The 24,780-nt window shown below is 41.0% G+C and overlaps 1 protein-coding gene across 1 annotated transcript; it reads right to left on the bottom strand.

The window, feature by feature from the left end:
- Positions 1 to 420: 420 nt before the first annotated feature.
- Positions 421 to 24,271, bottom strand: LOC104075736 (unconventional myosin-X-like; the record flags this gene model as incomplete). Its single annotated transcript, XM_009576334.1, has 18 exons — positions 24,230 to 24,271; positions 22,651 to 22,838; positions 21,851 to 21,981; positions 21,657 to 21,762; positions 15,559 to 15,693; positions 14,463 to 14,587; positions 13,550 to 13,563; positions 13,341 to 13,425; positions 12,565 to 12,668; positions 10,245 to 10,374; positions 9,194 to 9,312; positions 8,325 to 8,471; positions 8,045 to 8,145; positions 7,741 to 7,807; positions 6,279 to 6,371; positions 5,192 to 5,274; positions 3,665 to 3,773; positions 421 to 501 (listed from the first exon to the last, which is right to left on the bottom strand). Coding segments are annotated over exons 1-18 (1,860 nt in total), but the record flags the coding sequence as incomplete, so codon positions are not given.
- Between the last annotated feature and the right edge of the window lie 509 nt (positions 24,272 to 24,780).

Below are 24,780 nucleotides of genomic sequence, written 5' to 3'. Positions count from 1 at the left end.
TGAAAGACTAAGAGTCTGATGACAGAGAGTTGGTCATTCACACCAGTTATGCTATATGCACCACCATTCATCTCCTATCGTGATTTAAAACAAACTTTGTAGTTCTGACATTTTCTTCCTAAAAAGGCTCTCACAGAGTTGTCAAATGTGCAGTGCAGCCTTCTACCTTCCTTTTATAACCATCCTTAGAGCCAGCAAATTATCGGAGTTGTGAGCAATGACTATTAAAAAGGTGCCCAAAGACACAGCCCGCCTGCAAAAAAATCAAAAGCCTTTCCCAGTGCCTTCACCTCACAGAGCCTTTTACAAAGTCAGGGAAGAACGTTACCCTCTGCTTCACACAGCAGTAAATAACCAAACAGGCAGCAAAAGATTAGGCCTGAGACATACAGAAAAGGCGGGCGTGATTTTAAATCTTACCTTCTGCACGTTGGGTTTGATGCACCGAACAAAGAAAGGATTTGAAGAACTCAGCGTCGCCATTAAAGAATGAAGCGATTCCTAAAACACAGGTAGAAAGAAGACAGCACTTCACAAGCTGACTTTTTGTACAAGCAAAATACCCAGGGCAAAAGCTCTTGCAGCTTAGCATTGCAGACAATATCTAACTGCAACACCTAGTGGTTCACACCAGAAATTACCATACTATGTAAGCTCTTGCTATACGGTGAACATACAGAATCAATACACGTGTATTTGTTTCTTCCACTGGCCCTCTGATCAAAACTACCATACCTGTTTTACAGTGAACAAGACATAAACAAGATATACAGAATGCTATGAAGAAAACTGTTCATAAGGAAACACCAAATTGAAAAGTTGCTGTTTCAGGGATCTTTTGAATGACTGCTTAAGACTTAGGATCCACATTCCCAAATTGCTACAAGTCACAAGGAAGGATAAGGGGTCTAAGGTAAAACTGAAGTAACCACAAAACTAGTTCTCCTCTTTTCATTTCAACCACCCCATACCCACTCATTTTCCATTTTCCCTGCCATCAGCAGCATTTTGTGTACAGGGATTTCCTCTCTCCTCTGCGGTCTCAACCTTTCTTACTAAAAGGACACTCTGATAATAAATGTACATCAACAAGAGGGTAGAAAAAATGATAACAATTTATGAAAAAAGAATTACTTTAGAATACAGTAGCCGTTGTTTTATCAAAACTAGATTTTAGAACACTCCCAAAATTAACAAAAATTGAGTAAAGGATAGGGTGGTAAAGAAAACACATCTTACTGAAAGACAATGCTAACAGCATTAAGCAGACAGTTTCACAGTTATTTCATGTGATAGCTAATTGCGTTTAACAATAAAAAGAGAAATTATAAGGTTCAGTTAAAAAAAAAAGAAGAAAACATGGCGCTTTTCCTAGTTTTAGAACTCTGAATGACCCAATACACATTAGACTATCAGTTGTCTGAACCTCAGCCTGGAGATAAAAATCACAAAAATCCCTCAGTCCTTTTATGATTATTACTTTAATTACACATCCGCCCCTTTCCCTCCTGAGCCGTCATTCCATACCTTATTCCAACTTGCCTCATTCTGTATCATTAAGTATGATAAACCATGTTAAACTGAAGTCTTGCATTTACTTTGCAGAGGTACAAATGACTGTACAGGAGCAGAGCCCAGGCTCTGGAGAGCCCAGAAAGCTAGCAATGATAGTGTTTCACCCCTCAAAGGTGGCACTGGGTGCCAGGCAGCAGAGAGAACACAGAGCAGGCTGCTGAGGAGACAGAAGATTTCCTTTTTAAAGGAGCAACGCTGTGTGTCCTACCATATGTTTTGGAGCGAAACTGCCAATGGCAGTCTGTTACAATAAATTCTTGCTTTAATCTGCAAACCAAGGGCTTTCTTGATGATTAAACATGAAGCGATAAAGGCAACAGGACAGAGCCAAGGGAGCAAATGGTGAAGTCACTGGCAACATAAATGATAGTTCTTGGATCGTTTGCCTTTGCCAGCCTATAGACCAGGAGTCAGGGGAAGCAAACATTAAGCAGCCAGAAGATACAAAGACAAATATTTTTGTGTAAAGACAAATATTTATGTCTTCAAAAAGTAAAGGCTTCATCTGTATTAAACCTGTGTGAATATTACAACATCTACAGACAACCAAGCCAATTCTCAGACTTTTAGCAACACAGGCTACTACTTAACACAGATTGGAAAAGTTGGTCAGTCTAAACAAAAATTATTTAATCCGTTTTCCCATCCATCTGCAGTGCAGACAGCCAGATTCTGCACGGTGCTGAATGCCTCTAAGTTACTGGTCAGGCGACGAGCTAATCTGAAGTTTGTCCTGCTTTAAGCAATAGGCTGAAGCAGATGGTAAACAACCTCCACTATTCTGTGTGCACCCCCAGGCCGGCATTAGGCAGGCTGTCAAATGAAGAGTTAACCAACTTATCATGAAAATAAAAATTTGAAGGCGAAGTTCTTATCTTCAGTTGAAATGGGATGGACTAATCCCTGGGAAGCTTTAAAACATGGAAAAAACACCCAACCTAATTCTTTGGTAACAGGATGATGTGAAGGTCAACCTCTTGTAAAGCGGCTCAGCTGGTTAATGGGCAGTTACTGCAGCTTTAGGTAAGAGGCAACAATATTTTGATTTCATGTTTTATCATGCTTTATGCTAGCCAGAGGCCCTGATGGAGAAGAGAAGGAACTCTACGTTGTGTTCCACCTTGCAAAGCAGGTGCAAAAATATGGTCAATTTTAATACGGTAACGTATTTTAAGGGTCTTAATCCTTAATCTTAAAGGCCTACTTTGCACAGTACAAAGACTAAGTGGAAACAGTACCTTTGCTATCCCGGACAGCTAGCAAGTAATACCACCTCATGACAAGAAGTGGGTTGTGTCTGAGACGAGCGATGGCAGCACAAAGCAAGCTGTCCAGGGAATATAACATTAGTGTTTCTTAATAAAAGACACTGTATGTGCCCCGGCATTTATTCCTTGCTGTGCTGTCCAACAGTTAGCAATAGTCTATTAGGATAAAATCTGCCCTCGAGGGGTTTGAGTCTGCTCCCTTTTTTAAAAAAAGTGAATTAACAGTGCAAATGTATATTAAATCAAACAAAATGAAAGACAACTAATCCAGACTTGTACTCATGCAATTTAGAGAAGGTTTTCTGCCAATCTTTCTCTTTTAAATAATTTGCAGATAGACTTTATGCTAGATTTCAATTCGGTACCATTTTTGATGGCAGGGCTATAAAGCCTCATTAATAAAAATGCTTTCCAAACTTTAAGTTAAAAAGCAAGACAACACCTTAATGAGGTATTTATTCAGTATTTATTTTTCTTAGCATACAGCACTGCTGTAAGGCTTTGTGCCATTTCGTGGTTGATTTTAGATTAGAAAGGAAAACCAAGACCAGAGAGACCAGCTTCACAGATGAGCTTTAAAATAAGAACAAGTAAACAAATGGAAAGCAAAAGCAGTTTTGTGTGTATGGTGTGAAGGTTAGTTTCTGCTTGAAGCTAGTTAGTATGGCCAATCAATTGATCAGGTAGTGCAGTTTCACAGAAGAGACAGCAATGTTTGGATGCTGAAGTTTTGCTTGTTTTAATCTGCAACTGTTCCTTACTGAACACAGGGTTTATCTATCACTGATTAGCTACAGAGCAGAGACGACACATTAACTAACCTTGAACTGGAGACTGACGGTGGGTTTTCGGTGCTTGCTTCCACATTTAAGAGTGTCTTGATTGTTGCGACTTGAAACATGTTCAAATAGATCATAGATGAAATCAAGACTGAAATGGGAAGGAAAAAGCAAATCTCTAAAACATATCTTAACAGACTACAAGGTCTACCACTACAGAGTGCAAAGATAGCACTGTCCCTTAGAAAGCAGCTCCTCCATCCATTGATTTTCTCCATAATCTTTAATAAGCAGCAGATTTTGCCTTTGCAGAATTTATGCAGCGGAGAAAAAAAACCCAAACCAAACCATAGCAAAACAAAACAAGGAGGTTCTTTCTTCTCCACTCCCAACACATCATTAGGGAAATGAAGTGTGAAGTGCTAGAGCCCTTACTGCATTTTACTCCACTCACTCAACCAAAACTCCAGCTGACTGTAATGGGAACTGTACCTGAATAAAGACTAAAAACCAAGACTTGCAGTTTGTTGGGGCCATAAGACAAAATGACCACCCACATGAGCTTCACTTTCAGATAGAAGCTGTGCATGCTATTTTCTACACTATCAATCTGGTATCCTCCTCTTACCACTTCTGCAGAAATGCAGACCTTTTAACTTAAATGAAGTCGCTCCAGACAGATGTTGGTGCAAGAACAACACCAGGCCCAGCAGCTTTAACTCATTTATTACTTTTACCTCCATACTTCAATTGACAGATGTTACGTCAGATACGTCATGAAACCAGAACAAACAACACAGAGCGGGAAATGCTTATTAACAGTTTCCCCTGCACAGAAGGGCTTAAGGGATTTACAAACAAGCAACTCCCACAGCAAGGCAGGATTACTGGATGGGACGGGTGAGGGCAGCAGCCAAGACAGCAACACCCGGGCTCAGCTCCCTCCTCTTCTGTCACCCCTCTGTGTGTCCTTGGAGTCTCAACCATACACCTACAGAAAGGGACGTGGTACCCCTCTGGCTCACAGCGTATCACTGTAAGGATCCTGAGACCTCACACAGCAGAATGACAGGAGGCATGCAGGTACCAAAGACATGCAAGCTCAGACTTTCAGTAACATAAATCTTTATAGAAATTCTCCCTTTTTAGCAATTACTACATGGCAGTTTGCACTGTGGTAGGTCCCTGACACTACGCTTTCACCCAAATTAGGGAATGCCAGAAACACAAGCAAATCAGGCTCCATATGAAGCAAAAAACCCATGCATGCACGCTGCTTATGAGGCACTCTGAAACAGCTAAAAAACATCACCAGCTTTCAGCATCCTTACCCACCACTGAGTAGCAAGCCCCTGGACTGAACAGGGACAAGGTACTGTACAATGTGGGAGAACCCTTGAGTGAGAACCGATTACAGTCAGATCTGCTTACAGGCATCTCTGATATTTCTTCTACGCTCCTTTCAACTCTGTCAAGGTCTGACGCTATGCAACACCTAACATCCTGGCAGAATTAGGTGATACGACACCCCTTAACATCACGTCCTAAACAAAAATCACAGAAACGTACCTGCTTTCACGTAACAAGTTCAGGAGATCGTCTCTGAAAGTATCTCTGTTCTTCTCCAAGATCCCCCTGACATCATACTGGACCTAGCAGGAAACAGAGCTGATTCAAACAACAAGCCAAGTAGTCAGGCACCTCTCACAACAGTGGTACTGTAAAAAGCACTGAGGGAACAGAGTGCTTTAGTTAATTTTGAGCAGCCTCAGGGTAAAGTTAAGCTAATGAAAACTCTGGAATAATTTCAGCAAATAAAGAAAAGAAAATTACCTCCCCAGCGTAGTGCTTCACTCCAAAGTTGTGAACGGCAACTCTCGGTTTTACATAAAAAGGATTGTTCTAATTGGAGGGGAAAGAAAAGAGAGAAATATTTGGGGGCGGGGGTGTCAGGGAGTGGAATGATACAAAGGATCACATTATCCTCTCAACCCAGATCTAAATGAACCATTGTCTTCCAGTGAACTCCACGGAAGATTAGCGCTCCGAAAGCAAACAACCAACTTGTAACGATAATAGGCTTTATTAGTCTGGGCTGCTTCAAATGCAGTAGTAACAAATCTATAGTATCTAAAAAGGCATTATACTAAACCTGAACCCATCTGGCAGAACTATCTATTAAAGGGACTTTGGAAAAGAAGGCTCTGTCTTAAACTGGCATTTATGAAGATTGGTGGACAGATGCTTGTATCCCAGAAATTCTCAAAAGTAATTCTAGGATCAGAAATAAACGTAACACTAATCTGGACAGAGGAAAAGGCAACCTTTTGGTAAATGACATCAACATGAATACTTCATTAAATCACGGGAAATTGAAGATCTAAGTAATCTGAGTTACTGCAGGTTGTCAGAGCTCTAAGAGCAGAATTTGTCTTATTCACCAATAGGAAATCTTTAACTGGACAGTAACAAGGATATGTTCTTCCAGGTAACTGACTCAGTCTTGACAGCAAATGATATGGATTGCCATGGAAATAGGATCCCATCCAAAACAGCCTCTATAACTATGCGCCCATATATTTGAATGATTAATTTCTATAGAAGCAAAGAGACCCTCCATAATTTGCACAGAATACATGAGCAAAACATCACATACAGCATGCTGGGTATTCAACTTCTCCAGCAAGGTGGAGTCAGTAGCTTGAGGAAAATGGCTCTCTTCATTGATGAGCGCCAGCAGACCCAGTTTCTAGAACAGCAAGAACAAGCAGAAGATAAATTAGCACACAGATGGACACAGACCTTGTCCCCAGTTTGGAAAAACCACAAAGTTCTTGGAGTTATTGTGTGCAGAGAGGCGCAAAACCACCCGTACATGACTAAAAACCCACTCGCACAGAGGACTGCAATCCTATTTTTCTGTTTCCTTGTGAAACATACAGCATATGACACATCGGCAAAATAAAGAAAAAGAAGCTACTGGAAGAAGCAACAGTTCTCCTGATGAAGGGAGTTTTTAGGTGCATACAATGAGACTGCCCCAGAATATATCCCCAGCCTCCAAGATCTCCAATGACCAGAAGTCCCTTAAGTCTGAGGAGTTTGTGTAAACAGCCTTTCAAAAATTTTTCTTCCATAAAATTATCTACTTAATTGTTGAACCAATGCAAACTTTTAGCAGAGTACCCAGGGGCACAGCAAAAGACACACAGTTTACCTACGCGCTGTGTGAAACACAACCTTTCCTTTGCTTTGCATATGCCTCTCTCTAGTCTCCTTTCATGTTCCCCACTTCTCATACTAGAAGAGGTTGTAAACACAGCAAGCTACCCTGCAGTTAATGAATGTGTCCAGCCAGCTCCAGGTTGATACAGCCTCTCAGAAAAACACGGTTCTCCAGGTGCACGTTTTAATAAGCCACTTCCCATCGGCCCAGAGCAGCTCCTGACAAACCACACAAGCCGGATCCCTTGCCTGCTGCCATGAGTTTCTGTGATCGTTTAAACTCATACAGCTACACACCCCGCTACGGAGATAAATGCACGCAGCCCGCTTGTACTGCTGGCAGAAGTGAACACGGATGAAACTATATATAACTTTGGCTTTGTCATCCAGCCAGAGTTATCATTTCTAGGTGGTGAAATTAGACCTCATCTGCCTGCCACCGCTAACGTTCCTACCAAAAACTCAGCAGAAACTTCAAGCTCTTTTGCATCTTTCTTTAGTACAAATCAGAGCACAAACAAAATGACAGATGAAGCAAAAATTGGCAGGAAACAAATGAAGATTACTCGCATCCCAGGAAAAGCCATTACAGGAGCAACACACTGTCCTTCTTTGTGCCCCCTCTTTCTGTTCTTTTTAGTCATCTCCAAATATTGCTTTTGGATATAATCGTACTCTGTTAAAAGTTACTACAAGGAAAGATGAGTATATTGAGCTTACGATAGAATGTAGAATATGTCCATGCAGGAAGATGGCTTGATTAAAAGATCACTATTTAAACATGCAAGAGCCACCATTCTCTTCACTTGTTCTTTGTGTTGGCAGGTGTTTTAAAAACATACCACCTCAGAACAAAAACTAGAAACGGGTACTGGTATCAAATTCTTTATTACCTTTTCAATAAGATCCAAGCACTCTCCATTGTCTGTCCAGTCAATATCCTCCCAAACTAGTCCTTCCCTAAGGAAAGTAAGGAGAGCCTTTTTATTGACAACTACAAAGAAAAGTTTTTAAATATAGAAATAGGAGGAGCTGATGTATTTGTCTTGTGAAATACAGCAAAATCAGCTTACTTTTAGAAAAAGCACAGCCCCAGACTAGGAGATTTTCAAAGGAAGCAAAGATAGCTGGGAACGCAGATTTCAACTGAACACTGATATTTTAAAAATTCTTTCAAATTTCATCTGTATGTCTTACCTGCTGTATTCCAGTTGCTCCAAGGAAAATATGTGCTTGTTGAAATATTCCTGAAGCTTTTCATTTGCATAGTTAATATTGAACTGCTCAAAACGGTTTACCTAAAGAGACAAGAAATTTTCAAAAATGCACACGCTCCAAGTATTTAACTTTGCAAACAAGGAACTGGTTTAAGTCATAACAAGTTTAATAATCAAGTTCCAGTGAAGATGACAAAGATACGTAGAACGATGAAGCATAAATATTAGACAATCCATCTGAACAAACTTTTGAAACCTACCTCAAAGTTTTCAAATCCAAATATGTCCAAAATTCCAATGGACTTGAAGTCTTCCTTGCTTCTGATTCTGCTGTTGATTTTCTTAATAACCCAAGCAAAACACTGAGAATAAAGTGCCATAGCCATAGAATCTCTGCTGTCTATTGCCTGTATTAAAGAAGGAACACACAACCCATCAATCACCCCTGTAACTGAAAACTTACCAGACTTTGCTGGTCAGCGTTCCTTGCACAGCATAAAGCAATGTATAATGCAAGCAGGTTTGTATTCCCATGTACCCTGACAGCAAGTGTATTAACAGTTACAGAGTCCCGATTTAAGCTTTAACTGTGTAACTTATAACAGCTGTACACCTATGTGGCTTTAAAATTACATTTCAAAACTAAAGCATTCAAAAATTAGGAAATTATAAACTTAAGGCGCGGAGGAAGAAAAGAGAAGGGTAGGAAATAACACCTTAATTTACCCCTTTCTAGAGGTAAGCATAATGTTATGCATACCCTTTTCTAATCCCCTTCTTGTAAATAATAAAATTATTTTTGCTGAAAATTTTCAAAAATGCCCACCTGACACAAATGTCCATAATGAAAAATACCAGCCTACATGATTAGAATTTGGAAAAAAATGATAAGCAATCAGGCTTAATAAGAGCCAAGCTACAAGCCCTGTTCAGAATGATAGGATGGGATATACAGAAATTTCTAGAAGTTCAATTACCCTTCCCAAAAAACTATGTAGTATTTTTGATAACAACTCTGATGCATGATCTAAACTTCTGTTTCTGAGCAACCAGTGATTTCACTGGACTCGAAGTCTGAGCCATATATTTAACCGACCCTAAAAACATGTCAAAACTGAGATGCTTTTACCTGTTGTATACTAAGAGGTGTTAGGATTTCTTCTCCCCTGAGTATCATTGACCTCTGTGTCAACGCTTCAGTTAGCTGTGTGGCGTCCAACCCCAGTAGTTCAGCAGATCTACCCAGAGCTGGCAAAAGAAAGAGACAAATACAAATACATCCTTAAATGTATAAGGCTATGAAACCAATTATTATTATTATTATTATTACCATCATTTAAGATGCTTCTAAAATGATGGGGATTGGAGATAAAAACACAAGTAGAAACTCTAGGATATGTTTTTGCTGCTCATGAAAAGGCACAGTATCATAAATATGCACAACTGAAGGAATTTAGCAGTAGAAATTCATCACAAGTAAGTCACAAATATTTGTTTTCCTCTTAATATTACATGTCAAGGATTCAAACAATCTACTGCTTACACTAACATTTTTCCAGGTACAAACAGTAACTCATTCTTTGTCCACATGAATGTGTTTCAGCTTCCCTCAGGATGATGAGGATAAAGCAAACCAATGAAATTTTTTTCTTACACGTATAATTTAATTTGCAATTTTGCTGTAATGTGGTATATAAAGCAGTATGTAATGCTACTCTTTATTGCCATATTTGAACAAACATTTAAAAAGCTCGCCAGCCCAATCTTTAGACATACCAGCACATACTTTCATATTTGTAATTGAGGTATTGAAAGCTCTAACAAAAGATACCTTCAGTGGAGATCTCAGTTAAGGAAAGTACTTGAGCACTTATGTTTTATCAGCTTGAGAATATTTCAAAGAAGGAATTAGATTAAAATGGAATTTCACTACTATTAACAGAATAAACACGTGCCTAAAGTCTTCCCTAATTAAGACCGAGCATCCAGCAGCGAACTAATTTGCTTTATCTGTCAAAAAAAACCCCAAAATAACATTTTAATCAACATTTACAGATGCTAAAAAGCAGTAAGACCCTTTCACTGTTTGTTCTTGCTATGGTCAGATATACTAGCAATGAATATAACTTTCACAACCTCAAGAAACATTTACATACTACGAGGAAGCACAGCCTTCTCACCTGTTTTAAAGGACACCTGTGCCCCTCCAGCGGTGATGAACTCAACATTTCCTAGATGCAAAATGCCAGCCAACAGCCTCAAAACTTCTCGCACCTCCTCCTTGCTGAACTGCATCACTTCCATTGCAGTCTGGAATGACAACAACACGCACACTGACTCAAAAATGGGGACAAGGACAAACCCACCAATGGTGTTGTCAGGCCTTAGAAATGCAAGTCAGGACCGACAGAAGGCTGGCAGGAGTTAATTCCTTTGGTTTCCTCCCAAATCAAATACACCATAATACAACACGGGTACAACCTGGAACATGCAAGTATCACTCTGGTTTTAAGAAATCTCCTTTAGATGCTGTAAGAATCCTGTAATTTGCTTTCAAATTCTGTATAAACACTGAAATGCCCCACTGAGTTGTGCATCAGACGCAGTTTCACTGATTTGCATGAGTAACTGATACCCTCTTCTGTGTTTTTACCAAATTTTGCCAATTAGCCTTGTAGGCAAAACAAGGCATGGGGAAGGAAACACTGCAGCATGTAAGATTTGCTCATTTGTTGTTTCAGCCACGGAGAATTCAGAGAGGGCCTTCTGCAGCATATTCTGGGCAAGCCGTGAAGCCTAAACACACATTTTACCCGTGTGGTCTGACATCTTACAGCAAAACTGAGCAAGAAAAAGAGATCTATATAAAAAGTTTTGGATTTATGAATAAGCACTATGGCAATCATCAAAGCTCAACTATGTAACAAGGAGAATGGCAAATCTCTATCTAAAGAAACTTTAAAACAAGAAGAGGAACATACACCTTTCTCTGACACAGAAGGGGTAAGTAATTGCATGCCTCTGGAAATTATCAGAATTTCCCAAATTTGGGTCTAATATGAGCCTGTCTGAGACCAGATCACAGTTTTACACCCTTTCAGTCAGACTCATCAAGTTATGGTCACTGCAGGTGTCTGACAGATGACACATGACACATTTTATCTTTCATAAATCATCAGTTACCAATGGAAAAGCCTCAGACTTATCCTACAATTAGAAGTAGAGAACATTTAAAGGTTGAAGGTGCATTTTGCACAGAAGACCTTTCACAACAGAGCTCTAAGAAAGGCTGCAGCACTGTGAGTTCATCTCCACGCTCACCATGCAGTTCCTCCCTGCCTCCCACAAAAGTTTCACTTAAGTAACATTTCCAGGACTTAAACCACAATAAAAATAGGCAAAGGGGATGACTATAATAGGAAAAGACAGGCGAGGGAGAACTGCGGGGTTTCTGCCCGCCTGCCGCTCTGGGAACGCAGCCTGGCCACCTCAGCCCCTGCTCCAAGCCTGCCCACGCTGCGGGCAGCACGCAAGCATCACCTGCCCAGCTGATTTCATGCTCTGCCAACCCTGGGATGATTAGCACAAATTAAATGTCACGCTAATCAGCTTAAGCCATGTGACTATAATGTAGATAAGTCAGCAACTTTTCCAACACCCCTCTGCCCCCACCATACTAGATGAGGATGTTTTACACTAAAAATAACTGCTGCATCCACTAAACATTCATTTGTCCATTTGGCAAAGAGATTAACATATCTAGGCAAAAATAGTTTGGTGAAGAGCATAAAAACCATTATTTTTACTGTTTTTAAAATCTAACATATATCACCTCGGTGATATAAGCAATTAGCTATTATCCTAACAGTCAGTATAGGTAATTGGTGTAGGTATAAGACATAAAGCCATTCAGAGAAAGACTCCACCAGGACCTGGTTTTTAATCTACGTTTACATTTTCTTCAGCTCTATTGTGTAAGTTACTCCATACAACTGGATTTCCCAGCTGCAACTTAACGAGTCACCAAAGCCCAGGTGCTTCGCGCCCCATGTGCTGCACTGAGGACTCAAGCCCATCGATGCTACATGATCTGGGCAAAGCTTTAGGACGGAAAAACTGTGGAAGCAGACACACCTGTAATATATAACAATGCAAGGAAGGGCAAAGGCATGTAAATGCCTTACTGTCTTTCTAACTGATATTCTTTTCATTTCAGAACTTAATCATTTCACCAAATTATAGCACACTTTGAAATGATGGAGTAAAAATCAAGTATTGGTAAGGAAGGTAAAGACATGCTCAAAATGACAGTGAAATGTTATGAGAAAATTTACGTCCCTGTAAGCTTAGTTCTTCTGAGAGAGCTGCACATAGAGCCAGAATGGCAGAGAGTGCAGGTAAGCACAAGAAAGAAAGCTTTGTCCCCTGCTCTGTCAAGGGGCCCCAGGCGCCTGCACTTCCAGCATTTTTAAAGCATAAAGAACTAGGAAAACAACTCACAATGACTTCCTTGAAAGAATCTTTGTCACTGATTGTCTTATCCACTATACATCCAGACTGATTCAGGTAGTGGTAGTTCTCCGGTACAGATAAGTAAAAAACATCTAATGAGGAGAGAAAAGAGGATGAGTGAAAAAAAAAAAAACCCAAAACAAAACCACTCCACAAATTACTATGTCCAAGTTAAATAATTCACAATGCATTTGCTCAGAAATTATGATGCACAAAACAAAGTTTTATATTAAAATCAGATATGGGGTTTTATTTTGCTGGTTTTTTGCTTTATTTAGCTGCACAATGGAGTTAACTCTACTTCTAGCATGCAAAGACAGCAGGCCCAAAGGGAGATGCTGAGACAGCTTTAGGCAATTTTGCACATATACAAATGTCATTTCTTTTGTTCAGTGGATTTATTCTTTATGAGAGAGAATTAGAGGAACCAGAATTATTTCTCTTTGTTGCTGTGGAGTTATTTAGTACCAGCAAAAATATTCAGCTTGAACAGAATGAAGCATGTTTGTCCCCAACCAATTTTCCCAGGGCCACAGCGGAAGCTGGGAGAAAAATTACCGGCAGCTCGGTGACATTCTTCAACTAAGCAGGTTGCTTTATCAAGCTGAGCTCAAAATCACACTCATTGAATCCTGGCTGAATAAATAACCTATTTCTCTGCTTGGGTTAGCAGGTATCTGCAGTTAAATTCTCCACTGCTGTCACCATGGCTGACTGCTAGCAGAGAGCGACTACAGTTGTGTGACTTGTGCTTTGCCACTCACCTTTCTCTCTCTCTTCTATCCCTGCCAGCAGAGCATAGAATATATGATAATTTCTTTCCCCGGGGTTTTGTCTTACTACACGATTCTGTCAAAGTAAAGAATAGTTTCCATTTAAGCAATCATTTTTAAGGAGAATTTTTTTATCCACAATTTCAAAGAAAATATTAAATCAAACAAAATTAACTGAGCAAAAGCAAACATCAACTTACCTTTTCCAATAAATCTATAGCCAGGAAGAAAAACTTCAGTCAAGGAATAAAGTAAAAAGCAATTAATGCACAAGCTATTTATAATCTTCCTTAATTCTTTCATTTGAGACAATGGGAAAAGCATCATGGTCTTTTCTTACAACCTGCCTACTGCCGTAACAGGATGAATAAAGTGGCAACAAAGACAATATTGCAGCAGTTCTAATACCAATGTGTTCCCACACCTCCTTCTCCTCCATCCCATCAAAACTGGACTTGTCATGTTCTGGATTTTAAACAGCATCTGCTTTCCTTTACTTTTCCCTAAAGCTTGGGAAGAGCTCTAAGGATTAAATTTGTGCCACTGCAAAAGCAGCTTATGTTCAAAATACTAGGTAGGATCACCTTGGTATATTCCTCATCCCCACACCTCTGGTGCTCTGGTGGAGCTGGCTCATAGACCAATTTTGCCAAATGGAGGACAAATCCAAGGATTTGACAGACCCATGCTCATCCTGCAGAAATTCAGCAGCTCTGCTCTTTCAAGTACTTTTCCAGAAACTAAGCAGTTTAGATATAATAAATGGGGCAAATAGCTGACAACGGAAGTTATCCCCAAGAACTCAGGCTGTTTTAGCTCACTACAGAGGAACATGCACATGAGCCACGCTAGCAGAAGCAATACAAAATCCTGGTCCTCCGAGAGTATATACAACCCACCCCACCACAAATGCACATGTGCGTGTGCACAAACACACGCAGAATTTGGTGTTACTGCTTCCCTTTCCCGCCTACATCAGCTCAATTTAATTGTGTATGTTTCAGGATGGGGTGAAAGGACAGACAAAGGTGAGCCACTTCTCTCTCAGCCCTCCACAGAGAAGGTACGTGGGGGCTGCCCACAAATAGGGGTAAAATCACCAAACGAGGATACAATCTATAATTCTTCCTCCCTGAATGTTTCCTTTCTGACAGATGTTCAGCTGAATAAACTTTCCAAAGCGACTTGAGTTGTTGTTGTAAACAGTCTTCGCGTTGCCAAAAGCTTCCATAATTGGGCTGTGAAAATACAGAAGAACGACAAGAGCGTTAACGTGTGACCAGCGTGCCAACAGTTTCACATGGGACTGGTGAAAGGAATAGCACTCTGAAAAGCTCACTCCTGACACCCTCCTCAGCCAAACCCTACATCCTCAGTATTATCCTCCATTTATTAACAACGGGCATCTCAATTTTCTGTCAAAAGATGCAAGTATTCAAGCAACAGGAAGATTAATTGTACTAAACTACTTCTGCAGCTTAATCTGTAACTGCTCAAAAGATGCACGCAATTCTCACTGCAGTACTCAAATTATACAAATAAGAAATCTCAGCACATGTAATTTTTTTGAAAATAGTCCCTGTTCTAAGGCAATTAAAAAAAATAATTACCTGAAGATACAGCAGGTAAAACAGAGATGATGAACAAAAGTAATAGCATCTCAAATTGTCGTTGTTTTTAAATAGTTTTAAATAGTGTTATTTCATTTGAACACTGAGAGATTTCTTTTTGCTTGCATAGAGTGTGTCCAATTTATCTGATGCATTTACTCATCTGTCTTACCAGTTCTCCTTATCCTCCCTTTCCTCAGCACGCTTTTACCACTTGCACACTTTATCCTCACCGTGCTGTATCTTGTTCTACCTCATCCTCAGGCTACACAAACCAAACCAATGATTTCTCCCTCCCATCACCCATTTCCCTCACCCTGATTATCTGAATTCAGCCCCAAACAAAAATGAAAGCCACCACTAAAGCGTTGTCCATTTCAAAACTCTGCTTCTTTTTGCTTCATTAAGATATCCCACTGTGCTCACAACTCGCTAGAGCAGCCAGGTAATTTTGTTTAATGGAAAATTTCCCTCTTTCCAATATTCATTTTATTGTTCAGTAAACACACCCACATCTTCCATTACATTGCAAGCTCTTATTTCAATGACGAGGCTTATGTCTTCCGGAAAAAATACCTGTGTATTGGAAGATCTAGTACCTGCTCTCAAGAATAGCTTGCTCCACACAGGAGGTCTTCTCTCTGCAGGACAGCTCCAGCGAATGTTGGCTCATTGCAGACAAGAACTTGAGAATCAGCTTAGTGCTTTCCGTCTTACCAGCACCACTTTCACCACTGAAAGAAGAAAGGAGGAAAGTGTTTGCACAGTTCCAGCCACCAGGCAAAAAGCCCTCTGTCTGGCCAGCCCTCCAAACTCTAATTTACTGGAGGTCAAGAAGACTGGGGTGATTAGAAATGATACTCAAATGGCAGCAGAATACCCCTTTAAGCTTGCTGAATATGACATTCAACACAAAATGCAAGCTATCTTCAGACTTCATACCGCTGTTCAGGCGGCATTTCAAGGCATTGACTGCGTAAGGATGTACACAACACCCATGAGGCAACAAAGAGCTCCTGGAATACAACCAACTATCCGACAATTCTCACCAACATGGAAAAAAGAGTTAGAACAAAGGCATGGCAATGGTCGGGGGAGAAAGTCCAGAATATGAATTAAGATGGGAAAATTTGGGATTACGATGCAGCAATCTAGCTAAGGAGGGAGCCCTGCTGTGAGAAGGAGGAGGTTAGAGACACCAATGCATATTATAACACTTAAAGGCTACCAGTATAATTAATACTGATATTCTTAGTGAGCTACATATTCTTTAAACAAACTGTTTATATGCCCATCCAAATAAACCAGATTCACATGAGTTCAAAATACACAATTTTCACCTCTCATCACCATCAGAGATGTAAAACCTCTCATCTTCACCCACAGCAGAACAAAGGTATTTGATAATGCTAAACTGACATTTTAAAAACAAACTGTTAATAAGCAATCTTGCTGATACAAACAGAAGGCAATATACTCAATTTCTCTTCAAAACCAATGTTCTAAAAAGGTATAAATTTGGCTCATTTCCCCAATATCATTTCCCTTCAATTATGTAGCCTTATAATTAAAAACACACCGTGAGCCATTAAGAAACATAACTTGTGGTTGAAGTTTGTCAAGTTTGCTTACTCTTCATCTGAAGTCATAGCATTATATCCTAAGCTGCAGCCTAATTCCTAGTTTTCCTAATTAAGCTGTGCCTAATTCCAGTTTACTCCCAATGAAAGGAGGTACATTTTGGTCTTATCCTACCCTTTTCATTGTAGCAAGCGGGAGTTTTGTCACTGACTTTGATGGGCATGTGGAGCAAGCTTAGTGTATTTGACAGTCTTTTGTTGTGCCATTGCTGAGTGGTGACCCTCGTGATTTTAGGTTACAGCAAAGTATAACGATGCTTTCTAGTAAAAACCAAAGAAGAAAGGTACAGCCCAAGAAAGCAGCATGGCATTTTCCTGCAAACGAATGCCAATTACAAAAATAATCAGGGAAGAGGCATTCAGAAAACATAATGAGACACAGAGTTTTGTAGCTGAGACTTAAGTGTTTCCCAAGAAGAATCAGAGTCTTTAAAATGTTTCATAAAACTTCATACAAGATATGTTACCTGCTGATACGTTCCAGAAAGTATGATTCATCCATCATACTTATACCATCTCAAACAAATTCTGTAGTATTGTTAAATTAGTTTTACCCTTGACGTCTGGCCTTTTCGGTATTTGTTCCCTTTCTCTTTGCAGGCCCTCACCCACTCATGCTCCTTTGCCAACAAAGCAAATATTTAATATTCCCCGAATTTAATACTGGCTCCTTGTCACTAAAGGATTAGCAAAACATTTCTACTACTAGTTTTGAAAGAGCTTCACAAACCTGTGCATTATCCTTGTCTAGTGCCAAAAATCAAGTGATCCATACCTCTTCCTGCCTAAATTCTCACTCTCTGAGCAGTGTATAGTTCAACAGCAGGGATATGGGTGCCAAGGAGGACAACAGTTCTTTCACTGACACTATCCTTCCTCTGCCCCCACCCTCTGTCCCATGCTTTGGAGCATCTGTAATTCTATGGAAGCTGAGAGTTACCCCACCGTAACTGAGAGCAAGTCTACAAGTGAGATATTCAAAGCTGATGGAGAAATATTTCCTGTGCCTACCTCTGGTACAGTTGGTATTATGCACAATTATATGCTCTTGATTTTTTCTTAGAACAGGAGAGGCTCAGAACTGGGTCAGGCCGAAGATCTACCTGCCCAGTGTCCTACCTCTGACAGCTGCCAAATGGAGATGCCCAGGGAAGACATGTGATACTCTCCTTCTGTGTTCTTCCAGCTTCCAGTTATTTGCTGTTCGGAGGGTTCCTGATCTAAACCTGGTCTCTATGTGTCTTGTAACCTTCAACAGATTTATCTACCATGAGTTTCTAGCCATACCCCTTTAAAAAGCACATGAACATGTCATGTTGTTTCAGATCTGCCTCCTATTAGCTTCATTTGATGGCCCCTAGTTCTCGTATTGGAAGGAGAAACCAAAAACTCATCTCTGCACTTCCTCCCTCTGCTGTGCATGACTTCACGGAGCCTCCCCAGTTTGAGTTGCCCCTCTCCATTAGCCATTCCCACATATGGAGCCATGCTATACTTTTGATCGCTCCTTTTTGTTCTCCTCTGAACCACCTCCAGTTCCACAAAGTCCTCCTGCATATCAAGCAAGGGGGAAAAAGGCTCATGCAAAATACTCCAGATATGAGCAAAGGATGGATTTACCCAATGTTCTCTATCCATTTACTAGTAACTGCTCTGTTCTATTCAGTTTTACAATTACCATTGAGCACCCAGTGGATGGGTTCCTGGAGCCCTCTGGCATGACAGTAAGATCTCACCCCTGCATGGTGTTGCTCAGCTCGGGACCCATAATTTTATGTGCATCAAGTTGGCCCTGCATTTTTCCTTTACAAAATGCTTTATAATAGACAGTTATTATTAATGAGATGAAAATCAAGAACAAGCATGCTAAACTTTGAAGTTGTTTATATTCAACCCTACAGTACACACATTAATGGTAAGTTAAGTGGGATCAACCTTTCAGACTCCTTAGAAAGCCTACGCCTACACGAAGTTGCCAAGGTCAGTAAAAGGGTGAATTTTTTAGTGCACAGCCAACCTTTCCAGTAACCTTTCCACCCCACGAGTTTAAGTGCCCAGCTTGTTCCACATGACTACACTCAGTATTGTGAATATATTCAGTGTGACAGCAACCCACAAGGCCCCCACTTAGGAGGTCTTTAGACTTTCTCCATGACTTGTTCCATGCAGGGCATCTCGCTAATGGCACAGCAGCCTGGACTCCAGTCTGCTGCAGTGGAAAAAAGGGTCACCGAGAGAGACTCCTCGTTCTGAAGGACATAACGTGAGTGAGGCGGTATCAACACTCCTCTAAATCACTTCTCAGTTCTGTCTGCTGGCTTTAAAACCCCAAAGACTGATACACACAGGCAAAATAGGCTTCTTCAGCAAATAAGTTCTTTGATGCACATGTGAATTTTGCTGTATCAGTCTCGTAAGAAAGTATTCCCGTCACAAGTCTGGGTCTCATCCAAAGAGTACTTTGGTTCACGTTGATTTTCAAGCTCAACAACAACAAAAATGTCAGGCCGTCGGATGATAACAGAGAGAATAAACTGGTGTCAGACTGTGATTTCCCACTCACAGCACTGACTTGAATGTAATTCAGGGTGACTGTTGCTGCTCCTTCGACTGCTCTACACTTCTTTTCAAGTGCTTTAAAGTGGATCAACTGCTATTGTGTCTGAGAGAAGAGCATGTGTTTGCTTGTGCGCCGCCTAGACCACTTTAAACAGAGCAGCAACAAAAAAAATGCCTGAAGATATTTTCCTATTCTTACAATAAAGGGGTAGAGGTGTGAACTTGGCCCCAACTTGCGAATGTCAGCTAATCATGGGGGAACTCAGTCCCTTCCCTACATCAGGACAAGCTGTTCGGCTATTCCTTGAGTAAGACGGACTCCCTTCATTCTCCTGCCACGGCACCCAGCTGAAAAATCAGAAAATGGTTTTTGTTTTGGTTTGGTTTTTAACATGTCTGTTGTAGCATCAAATTTAACTGTGGTGGGCTTTTTTTTTTTTTTTCTGTTTTAAGTGAAACTGGACTCTGTGGTAAGGTTCAGATCAACATGAAACTAAGCATTTGTTGATGTAGACATTTTTGTCTACATGAAAACTCTAGCTCAATAGCCAGATAAACAATTTTTAGCCTGGGAATGCGAAAATACCATTTCACAACTGTGTAAATATTCTAATACACAGGTTGTGCATAGCTTCTTCAATGTGCCATTTTGTTGACATTTTAGGCTGCTAAGTAATTTTTATGCAGCATTATCATGAATTAAAATAAGCCAGTGTAACACAGACCAATAAATAAGCATCTTTGGATAACTCCATTTAATATCATCTCTTCTGTATTTCCTTCCTTTTCACCTCTGGTCTGGGTGGTTATACTGGAAAATGTCTCGCATTTATATTACATTTTGAGTCATACTGATGACAGCTTTTAATTCAGGTTCTTGCCTTAACCCTCCCATCTTACCCCACCCAGACAAATATCCCAAGCATTTCAAAACAGTAGAAGCTTTTTCCACAGGTTTTTGAACCCAGTGCCTTAAGAAAGCAGCTCCAAAACAAAGCTGACCTAATTCTGGATGCCAGCAGGGGGCACTTCAAGCCCAGAGGATCATAAGAAAGCGTTCAGTACCTTATTTCACGGGTCTGTTACAACTTGCCACCGAGTTTTTAGATCCCAAAGTTAGGAGCAGGTGAAGAGAGCGTATCAGAACATGAAGCCTATACGAACAATTCCCTCGTTTTAACTGGATGCAACTGTTTATTGAGTTTTCGTGATGGAACAAAATTTTCCTTTTTATCATCTCTTACAGTAAATACAAGACCAGAATATTTGCTTGAATTCAGACATTACAGAGGTCCACCTGACCTTTTTTTTCAAATGCGAGTAGTAACCAAGAAAGCCTGACAGTGACTTGTTGCAACATCTAATTCCAAGCCAGTAAAAGAGGCAGGAATGACCAGGATGCTGAAGATGATGAGCACACTGTTATACCTCCCCTTCTGATGCCCCAAACTAAGTATATGATCACAGGGACTTTTCTAAACCTCATGAGGGCCACTGAAAACTTTCAGTAATTTTAAAAAAAAACCTGCACTGACTCCTTCACAGATACAACAGGTAATAGTGTTTTAGGAAAGTAGATTTGATTTTTTATTTTTTGTCTTGAATTGCATGTTCCTTCAATTTCTGTAGAAACAAGATACCCTTATAAGGCTGTATTATGGCACTGGCCTGGAACACTGAACTTATACAAATTGTTGTTTTAAGCCATGACCACAGTAAACAATTTTAAAAGGGACTGCTAATGCAAAACTTCTCCGTATTATAGCTTATCTGTACCAAGGCACATGGTTTACAGAACAGGGACTGCTGGAGACTCCTCTGGAACATCAGGCACTTCTGCTTATGCCCTTTTTAGGACACAACCTGCTTTTCTCTTGGCAGCCTCTGGGGAACTGGAAGAAAAGGTAAAATACTTGGGCCAGTACAGAATGGCATTAACAAAAATAACAATGGCCACCTTCTAGGCACCAAAAATTATTTTGGTCTCGAAAATTTGGGTATGTGGGCTATTCACAAGTTATTATCTGACATTACACCATGAAATCATGATTCCAGACTGGCTATTTTTGCATGACAAAGATCTCTGTGCATTTCATTTTTTCTCGGAGTGACACCTGGAGTCAGCTTTATATGTACAGCAATATGTATTAAAAAAAAAAAAAAAAAAAAGGAAAAATACAGTTGAAGAAAGCTGAAAAACACACACAGCCCCCTCTGTCTTTGTGCCACTGCCAGGCAGGACCTGCCTAGAGGCGAGGGCAGGCAGGGACTGCGACCTGAGAGCTTGCAGAAAGTTAGAACTAGACCTAGCTGTGCTGCATCTGGTCTACATTTCTAACAACAGCTTGGGTGCTAAATTACATGCGCCAAATCCTCCTCTTATCCAGGAAGCCCTGCAAACTGGCCTGTGATCTTAAATGTCAGTAGAAACTGCCTATTGCAAAAGGTGCTGCTCTCACTTGCCTCATCCCCTCTCTGCCCCACCAGCTGCCCCATACCATGGTCCCATGGCTGTCACGAGGGCTCCCATGGAGGTCAGGAGACAGCCAAAATCATGCCACCTTGTGTCTGAAGAGCTCTCCACATTTAACTTGTGCTGGTAGGCTGCAGGAAAGCGAGAGCAAACAGGCTTAATCACAAAAACACTGCAAAGGCGAGAGAGGAGAGGGAGGGAAAACACAAGCTCTCTCACCCCCCTGGACATCACCCCCCCCCCGGAGCCTGACAGCTGGTGCCACGCTGCCATCGCCACCGAGCTGCTCCTCCCGATCCGGTGGGCAAGGCTTCGGTTTTCCCTGCCCGCTGCAAGCCAATGCAGCTGAGCTGGCAGGCAGGGGAAAGGGAAAAGAGCTGGCTGCATTTTCGGCTCTTCTGGAGCAAGAAGGAAGGAGCTGAAAGCAGTGAAAAGCTATTGAAAAGCCAACTGCTCTCAATGTACATTCAGCAGCAGTGAGATCCTGAATACCAGCGACACAGTGGATCAAACGGGAAGCTGTTAAATCACCAATAAATTAAAGCACAACAAGATTAAGTAAGGAAGATTAATCAGGCAGTTAAGTGGCTGAAATGAGGAGGGTTTTCTCTTTTGCTATTGTTGTTTACCGCATTTCCTGAGACCGGTGGGTTATTTTTTCCTTTTCTCTAGACACAGGGTTCAGGATCTAAGGGTAACAAACTACTGAGCTGCACAGGGATGTTTAAACTGGTGTGGAAAGCACTTAGGGTAGAATCAGATGTGTGAGTAGCAAAAAAATGCACAAAAATACAATAGATTTTTTTTCACTAAATGAAATTGTAAGGTGCGTAAGAAAAATTAACATTTTGTTAGAGGTCCACAGAATGATACAGAACAAGTTCAGAAATCTCTCCCGAAACTCTGATGGTTTAAAAGCCTGGTTTCCTTTGGAGTTCTCCTCTCCACGTGGCCCATGTTCCTCAATCACTTCGAAAGGCTTACCAGCAGGGATAATCAAAGCAGCAGCAGCCATTTACCTGATGAGGATACACTGGTTGTCGTGGCGCTTCCAAAGGCAGCGGTAGCACTCGTTCGCCACAGCGAAGATATGAGGTGCAATCTCTCCCATGTGGTGCTTGCTGTATCGCTCCACAGCAGTGCAGTCGTACAGTCCCGGGATGCTCTTGTAAGGGTTCACAGAGGCAACTATCGAACCAATGTAGGTCTGCAAGCACACAGCCCCCCCAGAGTTGTTATTACACACAGGGTGGAACAGATTAACACTCTTCCCAAATGAAAGACAACAAATACATGTTTGCAAAAGCCTAGCAATCCTATGGATAAAGGTGGCTAGTATTTTTCCCCGCTTTCTTCCTTTCAACAAAAGCAACAGAAGGGCGAAAGTTGTTTCCACCTCTGTCATGTTCTCCCATATCTGCTTACCCCACCTACAGCACATAGCTTCTCGGCTGTATAAATCCCTGCCTTAGCATCACTTACAGCTGCACAGTAACGCCTACGAGCACCGGTCTACAGCTGCTTCTCACGCGTTCTTTGGGACTCGCTGAACTTACTGAAAACCTGACTGTGTCCCAAGCATTGGTGCAAAAGTCTGTATTTCCATGTAGAGTATCCAAGTCCTTCTCTGCTACTCATTTTTAAAACAGAATTACCAGACATTATGGTAGACACTAGCACCATTATATGGTAGCAGGCCCTAAGAAAAGCACATGAACTAGCAGATGCTCCCAAAGCATTGGGTTTCTGCAACTTAATTTATTACTAGTTTGATGCACAATGGCAGCTGACAAGGCATTCATTTCTATCCCATTGCAATTAGAGAGCACATCAGTTAAAACCACCCAGGTAGTAGCTTATGCCCATTCCTATTGCCTTAACTCATTAGGCTGTGGTAACGTGATCATTTGCAACAGCCTATTCACAATGCTGTTCATTTTCTCAGTCACCCTCTATCCACTTCAATATATTTTTCAAATAAAATCAAATTAAGTGAGGTAGGAGATAACATGCTTAATGTTATCTCCAGAATTTCCAGTACATTTCTGGGGCATGTGAAATTAATTGATACATCATATGGTGTGTGCAGTGTTACCGCTGTGATATTAATTTCATTTTGTTAAGCACCCTTTCTGCAATTACAGGCAGGAAGCTGACACCTGGCTTCAACAGCTCTGCTGCAGACTCACAAAGAGCCAGGCTCTGAAGCCTCCAGCCCTGTAACACGGTCCCCACGTACAGACAGATGCTTCACCAGCAGTCAACCTTCTCATCACCGACAGGAACCAGCTGTGAAGTTGACAGCAGGACTGGGGCTCTCTTCACCTCCACAGCACCCTACCCAGAAAGGGCTGGATAAGGCGAGCAGCATCTTGCACGCCACAGAAACGCAGCCCCACGTGCTCCTCCCGCAGCCGCCCTCTTCTGCGGCAAGCCACCGCGGGGGCACTCACTGAGACCTAGGGACCCCCACGTTTTCTCTTCCTCTCGGTCAGTCTCTTCCCAGCATTTACATTCCACATCTACCTGCCTCCCTCTTCTTCTCATTAATTAACACGTAATTATTGCTGTGTATCAGCTCTCCTTTTTCACTGTTACCCTGCTGTTACATTCCCCATTATCCACCTGTTCGTCCTCCATCAGGCCCAACACAAGTAGCAGCTTTGAGCTTTTGCTAAGGGCACTACAGCAGTGTCCTTGAAATTATGACAATTTTATAGCTACAAGGGGAATATTCCTCCTCACTGTAACTCAAGTCCCTTTCACAGAGCTGTGAACTTTCAGGCTGTGTGTTTTATAAAACCCCCATGCTGTGCAATAGCTCAGAAGGTTTCATCTAGAGGAAAGATACCATTTCAACACAAGATCATATCGCAGGGCAATTACAGGACTGAGACAACAGCTTAATTTCCTGGGATCATCCCCTCTTGGCTTCTTAAATAACTAACAAGGAAGTCTCTGAGAACACATTTCCTCAGTTTGATACATATTTCAGGACACATTGTGTGGGCAAAATTTTAAGAATTTTTTTTTTTTTAGTTACATGAATACAGTGCAAGCATGACCAATAAAACAGACTGCTACAGATAATCCTCTCCACCTTATTAAAGTCTGACTAAAGTCTTACTAAAATGTAAGAAGAGTAACTT

Source organism: Fulmarus glacialis, unplaced genomic scaffold (genome assembly GCF_000690835.1).
Source record: "Fulmarus glacialis isolate BGI_N327 unplaced genomic scaffold, ASM69083v1 scaffold32204, whole genome shotgun sequence".
Lineage (NCBI taxonomy): Eukaryota > Metazoa > Chordata > Aves > Procellariiformes > Procellariidae > Fulmarus > Fulmarus glacialis.
Note: the sequence above shows the minus strand (reverse complement) of the source record. Positions and strands in the feature narration are given on the sequence as shown.